Source organism: Ovis aries, chromosome 1 (genome assembly GCF_016772045.2).
Source record: "Ovis aries strain OAR_USU_Benz2616 breed Rambouillet chromosome 1, ARS-UI_Ramb_v3.0, whole genome shotgun sequence".
Lineage (NCBI taxonomy): Eukaryota > Metazoa > Chordata > Mammalia > Artiodactyla > Bovidae > Ovis > Ovis aries.
The window spans coordinates 66,189,076-66,201,968 of NC_056054.1; the positions used below are offsets into that span (position 1 = coordinate 66,189,076).

Below are 12,893 nucleotides of genomic sequence, written 5' to 3' on the forward strand. Positions count from 1 at the left end.
TTTTTGTACATTGGCCTTGTGTCCCAAAGCTCTGCTCAATTCATTTAGTAAGTTGTGGTACTTTTTTTTTGGTAGAACCTGGGAACTCTCTGGCTATAGCAGGCATTGTAGCAAGAAGGATGAAGTTGGGCTGAGGCAGAGAGAAAGTAACTAGTTGGAAATAGATGATATTAATGAAGAGACCAGTGATGAGGCTGCTTAAGTATGAAAGGAGAGAAAACATGTCTCAAGTGAATAGTCTCCTTCCTTTGTTGCCATGGGAACCCCATCCTGGAATAGTAGTAAAGGAGGGGCCAAGACAGGACTGTGGAGAAGCTGGAATTAGGGGACAGCTTATCCTCGGATATAAGGGCAAGGGTGGGGGTCCCTTTGTCCATCAGGTTAGGATAGTTGGTTACAGAAAGCCAATTACAGAGAAGTGACAGAAGTACATTCATACACAACATGATACAAAATACACGCTCACACCACACACGGTGCTCATATACTTACAAAGCCCCGTGTGTACTGATTCAAATTATCAATTGCTGAAATCTTGGATAATTCTTCCTTTACATATACAGGAGGGGATATATCTGGAAGGCCTTGGCCAAGATTCACAACAGAAGGGTCTGCAGCCAGTTTGGTAAATTCAATCCTGAGATAAAAAAGACGAGTATTAGTAAGAACTATGAGTACAAAGTTAGCTTTTTATACCTCATAGTTTTATAAAACTAAAAAATAGATTGTTTAGTCTTATAGATCAAAATAAAATTAATGAGTTCAAGACAATTGCCGTGGAGAAGGAAATAACAACCCACTCCAGTATCCTTGCCTGGAAAATCTCATGGACAGAGGAGCCTGGTGGGCTGCAGTCCATGGGGGTAGCAAAGAGTTGGGCATGAGTGAGTGACTAACACTTCCAAGCCACCAGGGAAGCCAGTAAGACAATTTTACCATCTACAAAATGACTTTGGATAGAAAAATGATGGTTGAACTGATAAAATTAATGTTTCTTACAAATCTCAGTTCCATGATGCCCATATTTTAATCACTTTTTTTTTTTTTTTTCCTCAACCATCTGCTGCTAGGTTCTCTCATTAGAGACTAGAGCTAACAGGAAAAGTTCACAGATTAAGAAGGTTAAGTTTCACAAGGTCATCACCCAGTTTGTCCCCTTCTCTGTCTACTTCCAGTGCCTAGTACAGGGACTGGCACATTGGCTAAGAGAATAAATAACTGTATGAATCATTACTTCCATTTCCAATGAATGGATGCAAAAAAACTTTACCCAATTATTACTGTTCACTGTAAAGGTACTCACCACACATTGCTATCAAGGCCTTCAATTCGTTTTGCATTTTTGAATTTCAAAGACATTTTCTGAAATATATAAAATTGAAGGGGTTTTAAATTTTTTTTCATCAAACAATAATGCCAGAAAATCATGGGCAACTATTTCTTTTCCCTACTGGCACCACAGAAAAAGCAGTACCATAGAGAAAATGTTAGATGCCATTAAAAAATCCCCAAGAGGAATTCATCTCCCATCTACTGTTCCAAATAAATCAGTTTAAAGGCCTGAAATGTACTAAAGAGAACAATGATGGTACTAAAAATAAGTCAGTTAAAACAATATCTTGAGTCATGCTCTGAAGATCATTTTAGGTCAGGGGGATCAACACTTTCCCAAGTAAGTTCCTTATATGGCATATAGGAAGCACCAAAACAGATGGTTTCAAGACTACTCAATAAGGAGTTCTAAATAATAGTAATAATAGGTAACATTATTGAGTGTGTACCAGGCACTGTTCTAAGGGTCTTAAATAATTAACTCCATTAATATTTACAACAACCCCACATTATGGTTCTATCACTAGCCATAATTTACACATGAGGAAAGTGAGGTACAGAGAGGATAAGATCATGTAACTTTACATCTGCCCAAGTTCACGAAAGCAAGTAGCATTTAAACCTAAACAGATTCAACTCAAGATCTGAACCCAGATAGTCTGACTTCAGAACACATACTGCCTTTTGCAGAAGAAGACATTCTAAAAGAGACTACTAGAATGCTGCCTTTAAAAAAAAAAGCGTATCAGACATTCAGGTCAGGTCTACTCACATTAAGCAAGCTTGACATATTAAAAGCTAAAATTACAGCAAAGCATTCAATTTTTTAGTTCTTTAAGATTCTAAAAGGAAGTTTACATTATCTCTCAGAAGCATGGAGCATCTTTGATTTCATTGTTAATAAGCTGCTGAAATTAAAAAAAAATGATTGGCAGCATTTTTGCAAAGATTTTCTTAATAGAATAGTAAAGTAAATTCAATCTAGAAGGAAGATAGTGATAATGGTTATTAAATAGACCATTGTTCTCATTCTATTCCAATAATGAAACCAAGAAATATACCTTTTTGTTTTTCTCATATATATATATTTTTTAATCTTTGAAACTCCATTGAAGTAAATCACATGCAGATTCTCCAGAGGTTAATGTGCCTTCCAGAATGGCATTATGATTAAGTGCCCACCTGACGAGGATGCTATTTTAGAGAATTATAAAACTAAAAACGCCCAGAAAGATAAACAGAAAAGGACTAACTTTGCTGTGCTGCATGGCAGGTGGGATCTTAGTTCCCCAGCCAGGGTTTGAATCTGTGCCCTGCATTGGGAAGGCAGAGTCTTAACCACTGGACTGCCAGGAAAGTCCCAGAAAAAGATATCTCAATAATTGTCTTTTGCCATCTCTAAGAAAAAAAAAATTTTTTAGTATTGATTTACTTATTTAGCCTGCGCCAGGTCTTCCATCTTCTTTGCGATACTGGGGATGTTTAGTTCCAGCACATGAACTCTAAGTTGCGGTATGTGGGGTCTAGTTCCCTAACCAGGGATCAAACCCAGGCCGGGTGCATTGGATGTATCTTGGCCACTGGACCACCAAGGAGATCCCTCTAAGAAATTTTTAAATCTAAATGATTTATTCAGCATGTGCCTATAAAATAAAGATTCATACATAAAAGTAAGCAGAGTCTATAGTAGATAATTTAGACTAAAAAGTCCAATTTTACCTAAATTATTTAAAGTCAAAATGCATTTCAGATTTAATTTTCTTTAAAATTTGTGTCTAGAACATTCTGATCTATCAAATATTCTATAGTCTTCTCTCACAAGGTTCATATGTGATTCTTCCTCCATACAACTGGTCTTTCTACACAAATGTTTCTCCATCCTTTTTTTTCTTCTAGTCACCACTTTCCAACCATGGAGACTTTTTAGATATTTTTGCTGAACATGCCTCCCCATTTCTCTCATTAAATGTAAAGGAATAAGATTTTGTCAGACAGAGTTGAGCTTTGGATGATCAGAAAACATTGCAATAACCAAGATTGCTTTCACCTGCCAAGCAGCAGTTTCTCCCCCTTGGGGGCAATAATGCCCCTGTTAAGAACGCATGCTCTACATTTAATCTAATCCCTGGTCTCCACAACCTTGTCCCTTCACTTCACTAATTCCTATTCCATCTGCCACCTTCAGTTCTCAAGTTAGACTCTGTTTCCTCCAGAGACCTTCTCTGATTCCCCAAGTCAAGGTCAGATGCTCCTCCTCTGTGCTCCCATGAGACGGAGTATCCAGCATTTACTACAAAACATTGTCTTTTTTATCTGTTTGCATTTCTGTTTTTGCTCCTTTAGACTGTTAAATCCTCACAAGGATTACTTATAGCTTGTTTGCACTGATGTATATATTAACTGGATTTTTCTATAGAGACAGAACCAATAGGATGTACATATATACAGAGATTTATTTTAAAGAACTGGCTCTCAAGATTGTGGGAGCCAGGAAGTTCAAGCCCTGTAGAGCTCCAGCCAAGGAAGAGCTAGTGTTGCAGCTAAAGTCCAAAGACAGCTACAGACAGAATTCCCCCTTCTTTGGGGATCGTCAGTCTTTTTCTCTACATCTTTTAACTGACTGAATCAAGGCTATGCACATCACAGAGAGTGTTAATAATTCATTTTACTTAAACTGTAGTGATTGAAATATTACTCTCAACTGAAAAATACTTTCATAGAGACATCCAGGCTGGTGTTTGACCAAATATCTGGGTAGTGTGGCCTAGCCAAGTTAACAGATAAAATTAATCATCACAGTATCCAACACATAGTACTATGCCAAGCACATTTGTTATTCAGTTGCTCAGTTGTGTCTGACTCTTTGTGACCCCATGGACTGCAGCACACAAGGCTACCCTGTCCCTCATTATCTCCTGGAGTTTGCTCAAATTCATGTCCATTGGATGTCAGTGATGCCATCCAACCATCTCATCCTCTGCAGTCCACTTCTGCTGAGTCGGCTCTTCATATCAGGTGGCCAAAGTACTGGAGCTTCAGCTTCAGCATCAGTCCTTCCAATGAACATTCAGGGTTGATTTCCTTTAGGACTGACTGGTTTGTTCTCCTTGCTGTCCAAGGGACTCTCAAGAGTCCTTTCCAGCACCACAATTGGAAAGCATCAATTTCTCAGCATTCAGCCTTCTTTATGGTCCAACTCTCACATCCATACATGGCTACTGGAAAAACCATAGTTTTAACTAGCCAGAACAAGCTTTTATAAATATCTCATGAACGGATGAGAAAATCCCACACATTAGGAGTGAACTTGTGGTATCAGTTTCCTTAAGTTAACACTTCAGTAACACAAGACCCCAAAGTCTCCATTGCTTAAAATAATGAAAGGTTTATTTCTTTTTCCTGCTACACATCCACTGGAAGTCACGTGCTACTCTGTTCCATGTCACTGTGACTCTGAGACATAAGACAATGAAACAGATTCTTTCTGCAGTACTGCCAGATTCACAGCAAACGGAAAAAATTCTTAAAATTTTCTCCTTAGGTGTATACACATCACTTCTCCTCACATTTTATTGGATAAAGCAATTTCAGAGCTTAAAGTGAAAGTGTTAGTTACTTAGTCGTCTCCAACATTTGTGAGTCTAGTGACTGTAGCCCCCCAGGCTTCTCTGTCCATGGAATTTTCCCAGCAAGAATACTGGGTGGGTAGCCATTCCCTCTTCCAGAGGATTTTCCGGACCTAACGATCAAACCCGGGTCTCCTGCATTGCAGGCAGATTCATTCTAGGCCTGACTATATGGCAAAAATAAAATCCGGATAAAAAATGAAACAGGAGGTTATGATGGGTTGAAATATGCTACTTGTCTCCTTCCCTTACTTGTTATGTTGAGAACACCTCAGAAATTGATCTTATTTAGAAATAGGCTCACTGCAGATGTGGACTTCCCTGGTGGCTCAGACAGAAAAGAATCCACCTGCAATGTGGGAGACCTGGTTTCAATCCCTGAGTTGGGAAGATCCCATGGAGGAGAGTAAGGCAACCCAATCCAGCATCCTTGCCTAGAGAATTCCATGGACAGAACAGCCTGGTGGGCTATGATCCATGGGGTCACAGAGAGACAGGACTGAGCAACTAACACTTTCATTTTCTCACTGCAGCTATAATTAATGAGTTCAGTTCAGTTGCTCACTTGCGTCCGACTCTTTGCAACCCCATGGACTGCAGTACACCAGGCCTCCATGTCCCTCACCAACTCCCCGAGTTTACTCAAACTCATGTCCATTGGGTCAGTGACGCCATCCAACCATCTCATCCTCAGTCAGCCCCTTCTCCTCCCACTGTCAATCTTTCCCAGCATCGGTGTCTTTTCTAATGAGTCAGTCAGTTCTTTGCATCAGGCGGCTAAAGTATTGGAGTTTCAGCTTCAGTATCAGTCCTTCCAATGATTATTCAGGACTGATTTCCTTTAGGAGGGACTGGTTGGATCTCCTTGCTGTCCAAGGGACTCTCAAGAGTCTTCTCCAACACCGCAGTTCAAAAGCATCAATTGTTTGGTGCTCAGCTTTCTTTATAGTCCAACTCTCACATCCATACATGACTACTGGAAAAACCGTAGCTTTGACTAGATGGACCTTTGTTGGAAAAGTAATATCTCTGCTTTTTAATATGCTGTCTAGGTTGGTCATAGCTTTTCTTCCAAGAAGCAAGCGTCTTAATTTCACGGCTACACACCATCTGCAATGATTTTGGAACCCAGAAAAATAAAGTCTGTCACTGTTTCCACTGTTTCCCCATCTATTTGCCATGAAGTGATGGGACTGGATGTCATGATCTTAGTTTTCAGAAGGCTGAGCTTTAAGCCAACTTTTTCACTCTCCTCTTTCTCTTTGATCAACAGGCTCTTTAGTTCTTCTTTGCTTTCAGGCTAAGGGTGGTATCGTCTGCGTATCTAAGGTTGCTGATATTTCTCCCGGCAATCTTGATTCCAGCTTGTGCTTCTTCCAGCCCAGCATTTCTCATGATGTACTTTTCATATAAGTTAAATAAGCAGGGTGACAATAAGCAGCTTTGACGTACTCCTTTCCCAATTTGGAAGCATTCTGTTGTCTATGTCCAGTTCTAACTGTTGCTTTCTGACCTGCATACAGATTTCTTAGGAGGCAGGTCAGGTGGTCTGGTATTCCTATTTCTTGAGGAATTTTCCACAGTTTGTTGTGATCCACACAGTCAAAGGCCTTCCCATAGTCAATAAAGCAGAAGTAGATGTTTTTCTGGAATTCTCTTGCTTTTTCTATGATCCAATGGATGTTGGCAATTTGATCTGTGGTTCCTCTGCCTTTTCTAAATCCAGCTTGAACACCTGGAAGTTCTCGGTTCACATACTGCTGAAGCCTGGTTTGGAGAATTTTGAGCATTACTTTGTTAGCATGTGAGATGAGTGCAATTGTGTGGTAGTTTGAGCATTCTTTGACATTGCTTTTCTTTGGGATTGGAATGAAAACTGACCTTTTCCAGTCCTGTGGCCACTGCTGAGTTTTCCCAATTTGCTGGCATACTGAGTGCAGCACTTTCACAGCATCCTCTTTTAGGATTTGAAATAGCTCAACTGGAATTCCATCACCTCCACTAGCTTTGTTCGTAGTGATGCTTCCTAAGGCCCACCTGACTTGACATTCCAGGATGTCTGGCTTTAGGTGAGTGATCACACCATCATGATTATCTGGATTGTGAAGATCTCTTTTGCATAGTTCTTCTGTCTATTCTTGCCACCTCTTCTTAATATCATCTGATTCTGTTAGGTCCATACCATTTCTGTCCTTTATTGAGCCCATCTTTGCATGAAATGTTCCCTTGGTTTCTCTGATTTTCTCGAAGAGATTTCTAGTCTTTCCCATTCTATTGTTTCCTCTATTTCTTTGCACTAATCACTGAGGAAGGCTTTCGTATCTCTCCATGCTATTCTTTGGAACTCTGCATTCAAATGGGTATATCTTTCCTTTTCTCCTTTGCTTTTTGCTTCTTTTCACAGCTATTTCTAAGGTCTCCTCGGACAACCATTTGCCTTTTTACCTTTCTTTTCTTGGGGATGGTCTTGATCACTGCACCTGTATAAAGTCATGAAACTCCTCCATCCATAGTTCTTCAGGCACTCTGTCTATCAGATCTAATCCCTTGAATCTATTTCTCACTCCACTGTATAATTGTAAGGGATTTGATTTAGGTCATACCTGAATGGTCTAGTGGATTCTCCTACTTTCTTCAATTTAAGTCTGAATTTGGCAATAAAGAATTTATGATATGAGCCACAGTCAGCTCCCAGTCTTGTTTTTGCTGACTGTATAGAGCTTCTCCATCTTTGGCTGCAAAGAATATAATCGATCTGATTATGGTGTTGACCATCTGGTGATGTCCATGTGTAGAGTCTGCTCTTGTGTTGCTGGAAGAAAGTGTTTGCTGTGACCAGTACGTTCTCTTGGCAAAACTCTATTAGCCTTTGTCCTGCTTCGTTCTGTACTGCAAGGCCAAATTTGCCTGTTACTCCAGGTATCTCTTGACTTCCTACTTTTGCATTCCAGTCCCTTATAATGAAAAGGACATCTTTTTTGGTTGTTAGTTCTAGAAGGTCTTGTAAGTCTTCATAGAACCATTCAACTTCAGCTTCTTCAGCATTAGTGGTTGGGGCATAGACTTGGATTACCATGATATTGAATGGTTTGCCTTGAAAACAGAGATCATTCTGTTGTTTTTGAGATTTCATCCAAGTACTGCATTTTGGACTCTCTTGTTGACTATGATGGCTATTCCACTTCTTCTAAGGGATTCTTGCCCACAGTGGTAGATAAAATGGTCCTCTGAGTTAAATTCACCATTCCAGTGCATTTTAGTTCACTGATTCCTAAAATGTTGATGTTCACTCTTGCCATCTCCTGTTTGACCACTTCCAATTTGCCTTGATTCATGGACCTAACATTCCAGGTTTCTATGCATTATTGCTCTTTACAGCATCAGACTTTACTGTCATCAACAGTCACATCAACAACTGGGTGTTGTTTTTGCTTTGACTCCATCTCTTCATTCTTTCTGGAGTTATTTCTCCACTGATCGCCAGTAGCATGTTGGGCACCTACCAAGCTGGGGAGTTTATCTTTCAGTGTCCTATCTTTTGCCTTTTCATACTGTTCATGGGGTTCTCAAGACAAGAATACTGAAGTGGTTTGCGATTTCTTTCTCTAGTGGACCACGTTTTGTCAGAACTGTCCACCATGACCCATCTGTCTTGGGGGGCCCTACATGGCATGGCTCATAGTTTCATTGAGTTAGCCATGGCTGTGGTCCATGTGATTAGATTGGGATTGTGGTTTTCATTCTGTCTGCCCTGTGATGGAGAAGGTAAGAGACCTATAGAAGCTTCCTGATGGGAGAGACTGCCTGAGAGGGAAACTGGCTCTTTTTTTGATGGGCTGGGCCATGCTCAGCAAATCTTTAATCCAGTTTTCTGTTGATGGGCGGGGTTGTGTTCCCTCCCTGTTATTTGACCTGAGGCCAAACTATGGTGGGGGTAATGAAGATAATGGCGACCTTCAAAAGGTCCCATACATGCACTGCTACACTCAGTGCCCCCAACCCTGCAACAGGCCACCACCGACCCACGCCTCCAGCCGAGATTCTTTGACACTCACAGGCAAGTCTGGGTCAGTTTCTTGTGGGATCACTGCTCCTTTCTCCTGGGTCCTGGTGCACACAAATTTCTGTTTGTTCCCTCCAAGAGTCTGTTGCCCCAGTCCTGTGTAAGTTCTAGCAGCTCTATGGTGGGGTTTAATGGCCACCTCCTCCAAGAGGGCTTATGCCACACCCAGGTCTATGCACCGAGAGCCCCTGCCCCTGCAGCAGTCCACTGCTGACCCGTACCTCCTCAGGAGACACCCAAATACCATTCTGTCTCAATCTCTATGGGGTCTCTGTGTCCTGGTATGCACAAGGTATATTTGAGCCTGCTGAGCATCTCTGGGGGGTATTAGGGTGGGCCCTAATCCAACACCAATGGCATCCAAATGAAAAGGGTAAATGTGGAGACAGAGTAGTACACAGGAAGAATGGCACCTGAAGGTGAAGGCAGAGGTCAGGGTGGTGCTTCTGTGAGTCAAGAAACACCAAAGACTGTCAGCAAATCACCAGAAGCTGGGAGACAAGCACAGGACAGATTCTTCCTCAGAGCCCTCAGAAGAAACCAACCTTGCCAACACCTTTATCCTGGACTTCTAGTGTCCTTAACCATTAATACATTTTTGTTGTTTAAGCTACTTAGTTTGTGCTAATTTGTTAAGGTAGCCTGAGGAAACAATTATAGTAGGGAAAATGTAAAAGATACCCAACAATGCCCAGAGATGTCAAGATTCAGCAGTGAGGGAAACTCTCACTGTCTGAGAGTTATTGTCCAGATTAGGTCCAATATTAGGAAAATAAAATAAACCTGAAATACTATCAGGGATTAAACAGGAGCCCCCGTTGTACAATGGAACATCTATAGGGCCTGTATCATTTCTGGACAGCTAACTTCATGAAGTGACTTCTGTTCTCAGGTAGATGAATACCTGGTATACATATACAGAAATGTTATGTAATAAATGCAAAATTGCTGGTAAAAGCAGTATCTTTTGCTGTCAATGTAAAGCTGAAAAATTGTAGTTCTATAGAATCACCACTAGGTGCCACTCTTGGCAGAGATGAGAAAAAGGTTCGTCTATAAAATGTTTACTGTTACCTGTCAGAACAGCTCTCACCAGGAACCCTGGTGCACTACTGGTGGGATTGTAAATTAGCACAGTCACCATGGAAAACGTTAGGAGGTTCTTTTAAAAATGAAAAATAGGACTTCCATACCATATTCACATATGTGTGCATGCTTAGTCCCCAAAGTGTGTCTGACTCTTTGGGACCCCATGGACTAGCCTGCCAGGCTCCTCTCTCCATGGGATTTCCCAGGCAAGAATACTGGAGTGAGCTGCCATTTCCTCCTCCAGGAGATTTTCCCAAGAGGGATCAAACCTGCATCTCCTATCACTGAGCCACCTGGGAAGCCCCAAAACTGAAGCTGCAAGTCAAAGTAGTGGGTATTGTTACTGTCAAGCAATTTCACCTATGAGTATTTACCTGAAATAAACAAAAGCACTAATTTGAAAAGATATATGTACTCCAATGTTCACTGCATCATTATTTACCAATGGCCAAGATAAGTGTCCACTGATAGATAAACCTCATATATGCAGATGACACCACCCTTATGGCAGAAAGTGAAGAAGAACTAAAGAGCCTCTTGATGAAAGTGAAAGAGGAGAGTGAAAAAGTTGGCTTAAAGCTCAACATTCAGAAAACTAAGGTCATGGCATCTGGTCCCATCACTTCATGGCAAATAGATGGGGAAACAGTGGAAACAGTGTCAGACTTTATTTTGGGGGGCTCCAAAAATCACTGCAGATGGTGACTGAAGCCATGAAATTAAAAGACGCTTGCTCCTTGGAAGAAAAGTTATGACCAACCTAGATAGCATATTAAAAAGCAGAGACATTACTTTGCCAACAAAGGTCCGTCTAATCAAGGCTATGGTTTTTCCAGTAGTCATGTATGGATGTGAGAGTTGGACTATAAAAAAAACTGAGTGCCAGAGAACTGATGCTTTTGAACTATGGTGTTGGAGAAGACTCTTGAGAGTCCCTTGGACAGCAAGGAGATCCAACCAGTCCATCCTAAAGGAAATCAATCCTGAATTCATTGGAAGGACTGATTTTGAAGCTGAAACTCCAATACTTTGGCCACGTGATGCAAAGAATTGACTCATCTGAAAAGACCCTGATGCTGGGAAAGACTGAAGTCAGGAGGGGAAGGGGACGACAGAGGATGATGAGACGGTTGGATGGCATCATGGACTCAATGGACATGAGTTTGAGTAAACTCTGGGAGTTGGTGATAGACAGGGAGGCCTGGCGTGCTGTAGTCCATGGGGTTGCAAAGAGTCAGGCACGACTGAACTGAACTGAACTGATAGATAAATGGAAAAATAAGATGTGGTATGTGTGAATACACACACACACACACACACACATAGTAGAATATACTCAGCAATAAAAAAATAAAATCGTGTCATTTATAACAACATGAGTGGATCTAGAGGGCATTATACTAAATGAGGGTTTTCCCTGGTGGCTCAGATGGTAAAAAATATGCCTACCAGGCAGGAGATCTGGGTTTGATTCCTGGGTCAGGAAGATCTCTTGGAGAAGGGAATGGCAATCCCTTCCAGTATTCTAGCCTGGAAAATTCCACAGACAGAGTCCATGGGATCAGACTGAGAAAGACAAATACCCCACCTGTATGTGGAATCTAAAAAAAAAAAAAATGAACAAAATAAAAAGTTCCACAGATACAAAGAACTCCCAGAAGGGAGAAGAGGATAGGCGAAGGGGATGAATAGGAACAAACCTGCAGTAATCCAGTAAATAAATCATCAGGATGTCATGTACAACATAAGGAATATGATCAGTAACACTGTAATAATGTTGTATGGGGACAGATGGTTACTATATGTTGTTGCGACCATTTTGCAATGTATACATGTCAAATCATAATGTAATATACTTGAAACTAACACAATAGTGTATGTCAAATACAGCTCAACTTAAAAAAAAAGTCTACTGCAGTGGTACTGGAATAGGAAAGTTTGGAAAGAAGAAAAAAAACTTAACCCATTATCCTAAGACTCAAAGATGCTCAGGTCAACTGTATACTATTTGAGGGCCCTGACTGTAAGATCCGACGCATTTAGATGGGATAGGACAAATGTAGAAAAAAAAAAAGGTGAGCTCAAAGTGTGAAATCAAGGTGGCTGATAACTATGACTCACAGGGTAGTCAAGTGTAAAACAGAAAGAATACAAGAAAAAGCCAGAAACAGAAATAACAGAGTTAATGGATGGAGAGGTGAAGACAATAACCAGGCATGAGAAGCAGATGGATTCAAGTATTTTAAGACTAGGCTGGACCAGAAAGGAAGCACCCATGTAATGCATACCGCTTACCGTGATGCCAGGTTGCTGGGGTATCCTAAACATCTATTATCTTTAAGATCTATGGGTTAGTTAGTCACGTACAGATGTGACAGTTGGACCATAAGAAGGCTGAACACTGAAAAACTGATGCTTTTGAACCATGATGCTGAAGAAGCCTCTTGAGAGTCCCTTGGACTGCAAGGAGATCAAACCAGTCAATTCTAAAGGAAATCAACCCTGAATACTCACTGGAAGGACTGATGCTGAAGCTGAAGCTCCAATACTTGATTCGAAGAGCTGACTAACTGGAAAAACCCTGATGTGGGAAAGATTGAGGGCAAAAGGAGAACAGGGTGACCGAGGGTGAGATGACTGGATGGCATCACCAACTCAATGGACGTGAGTTTGAGCAAACCCCAGGAGATAACGAAGGACAGGTAAGCCTGGCATGCTGCAGTCTATGGGGGGTCACAGGAGTTAGACACAACTTAGCAACTAAACAACAACTACGTCATCAG

General features: G+C 41.1%; 1 protein-coding gene across 10 annotated transcripts in view; it reads right to left on the reverse strand.

The window, feature by feature from the left end:
- Positions 1–12,893, reverse strand: part of KYAT3 (kynurenine aminotransferase 3) — a 78,443-nt gene that overhangs the window by 47,828 nt on the left and 17,722 nt on the right. For all 10 annotated transcript variants that reach the window (XR_009599703.1, XR_009599704.1, XR_006057922.1 and 7 more), the window contains 2 exons: positions 1,304–1,362; positions 493–637 (listed from right to left, as the gene is read on the reverse strand). Coding sequence is in view for 7 of the 10 variants with exons in the window: in XM_060411545.1 (XP_060267528.1) it covers positions 493–637; positions 1,304–1,362 (204 nt within the window). In the remaining 3 variants the exon portion in view is untranslated. The remainder of the gene's footprint in view (positions 1–492; positions 638–1,303; positions 1,363–12,893) is intronic.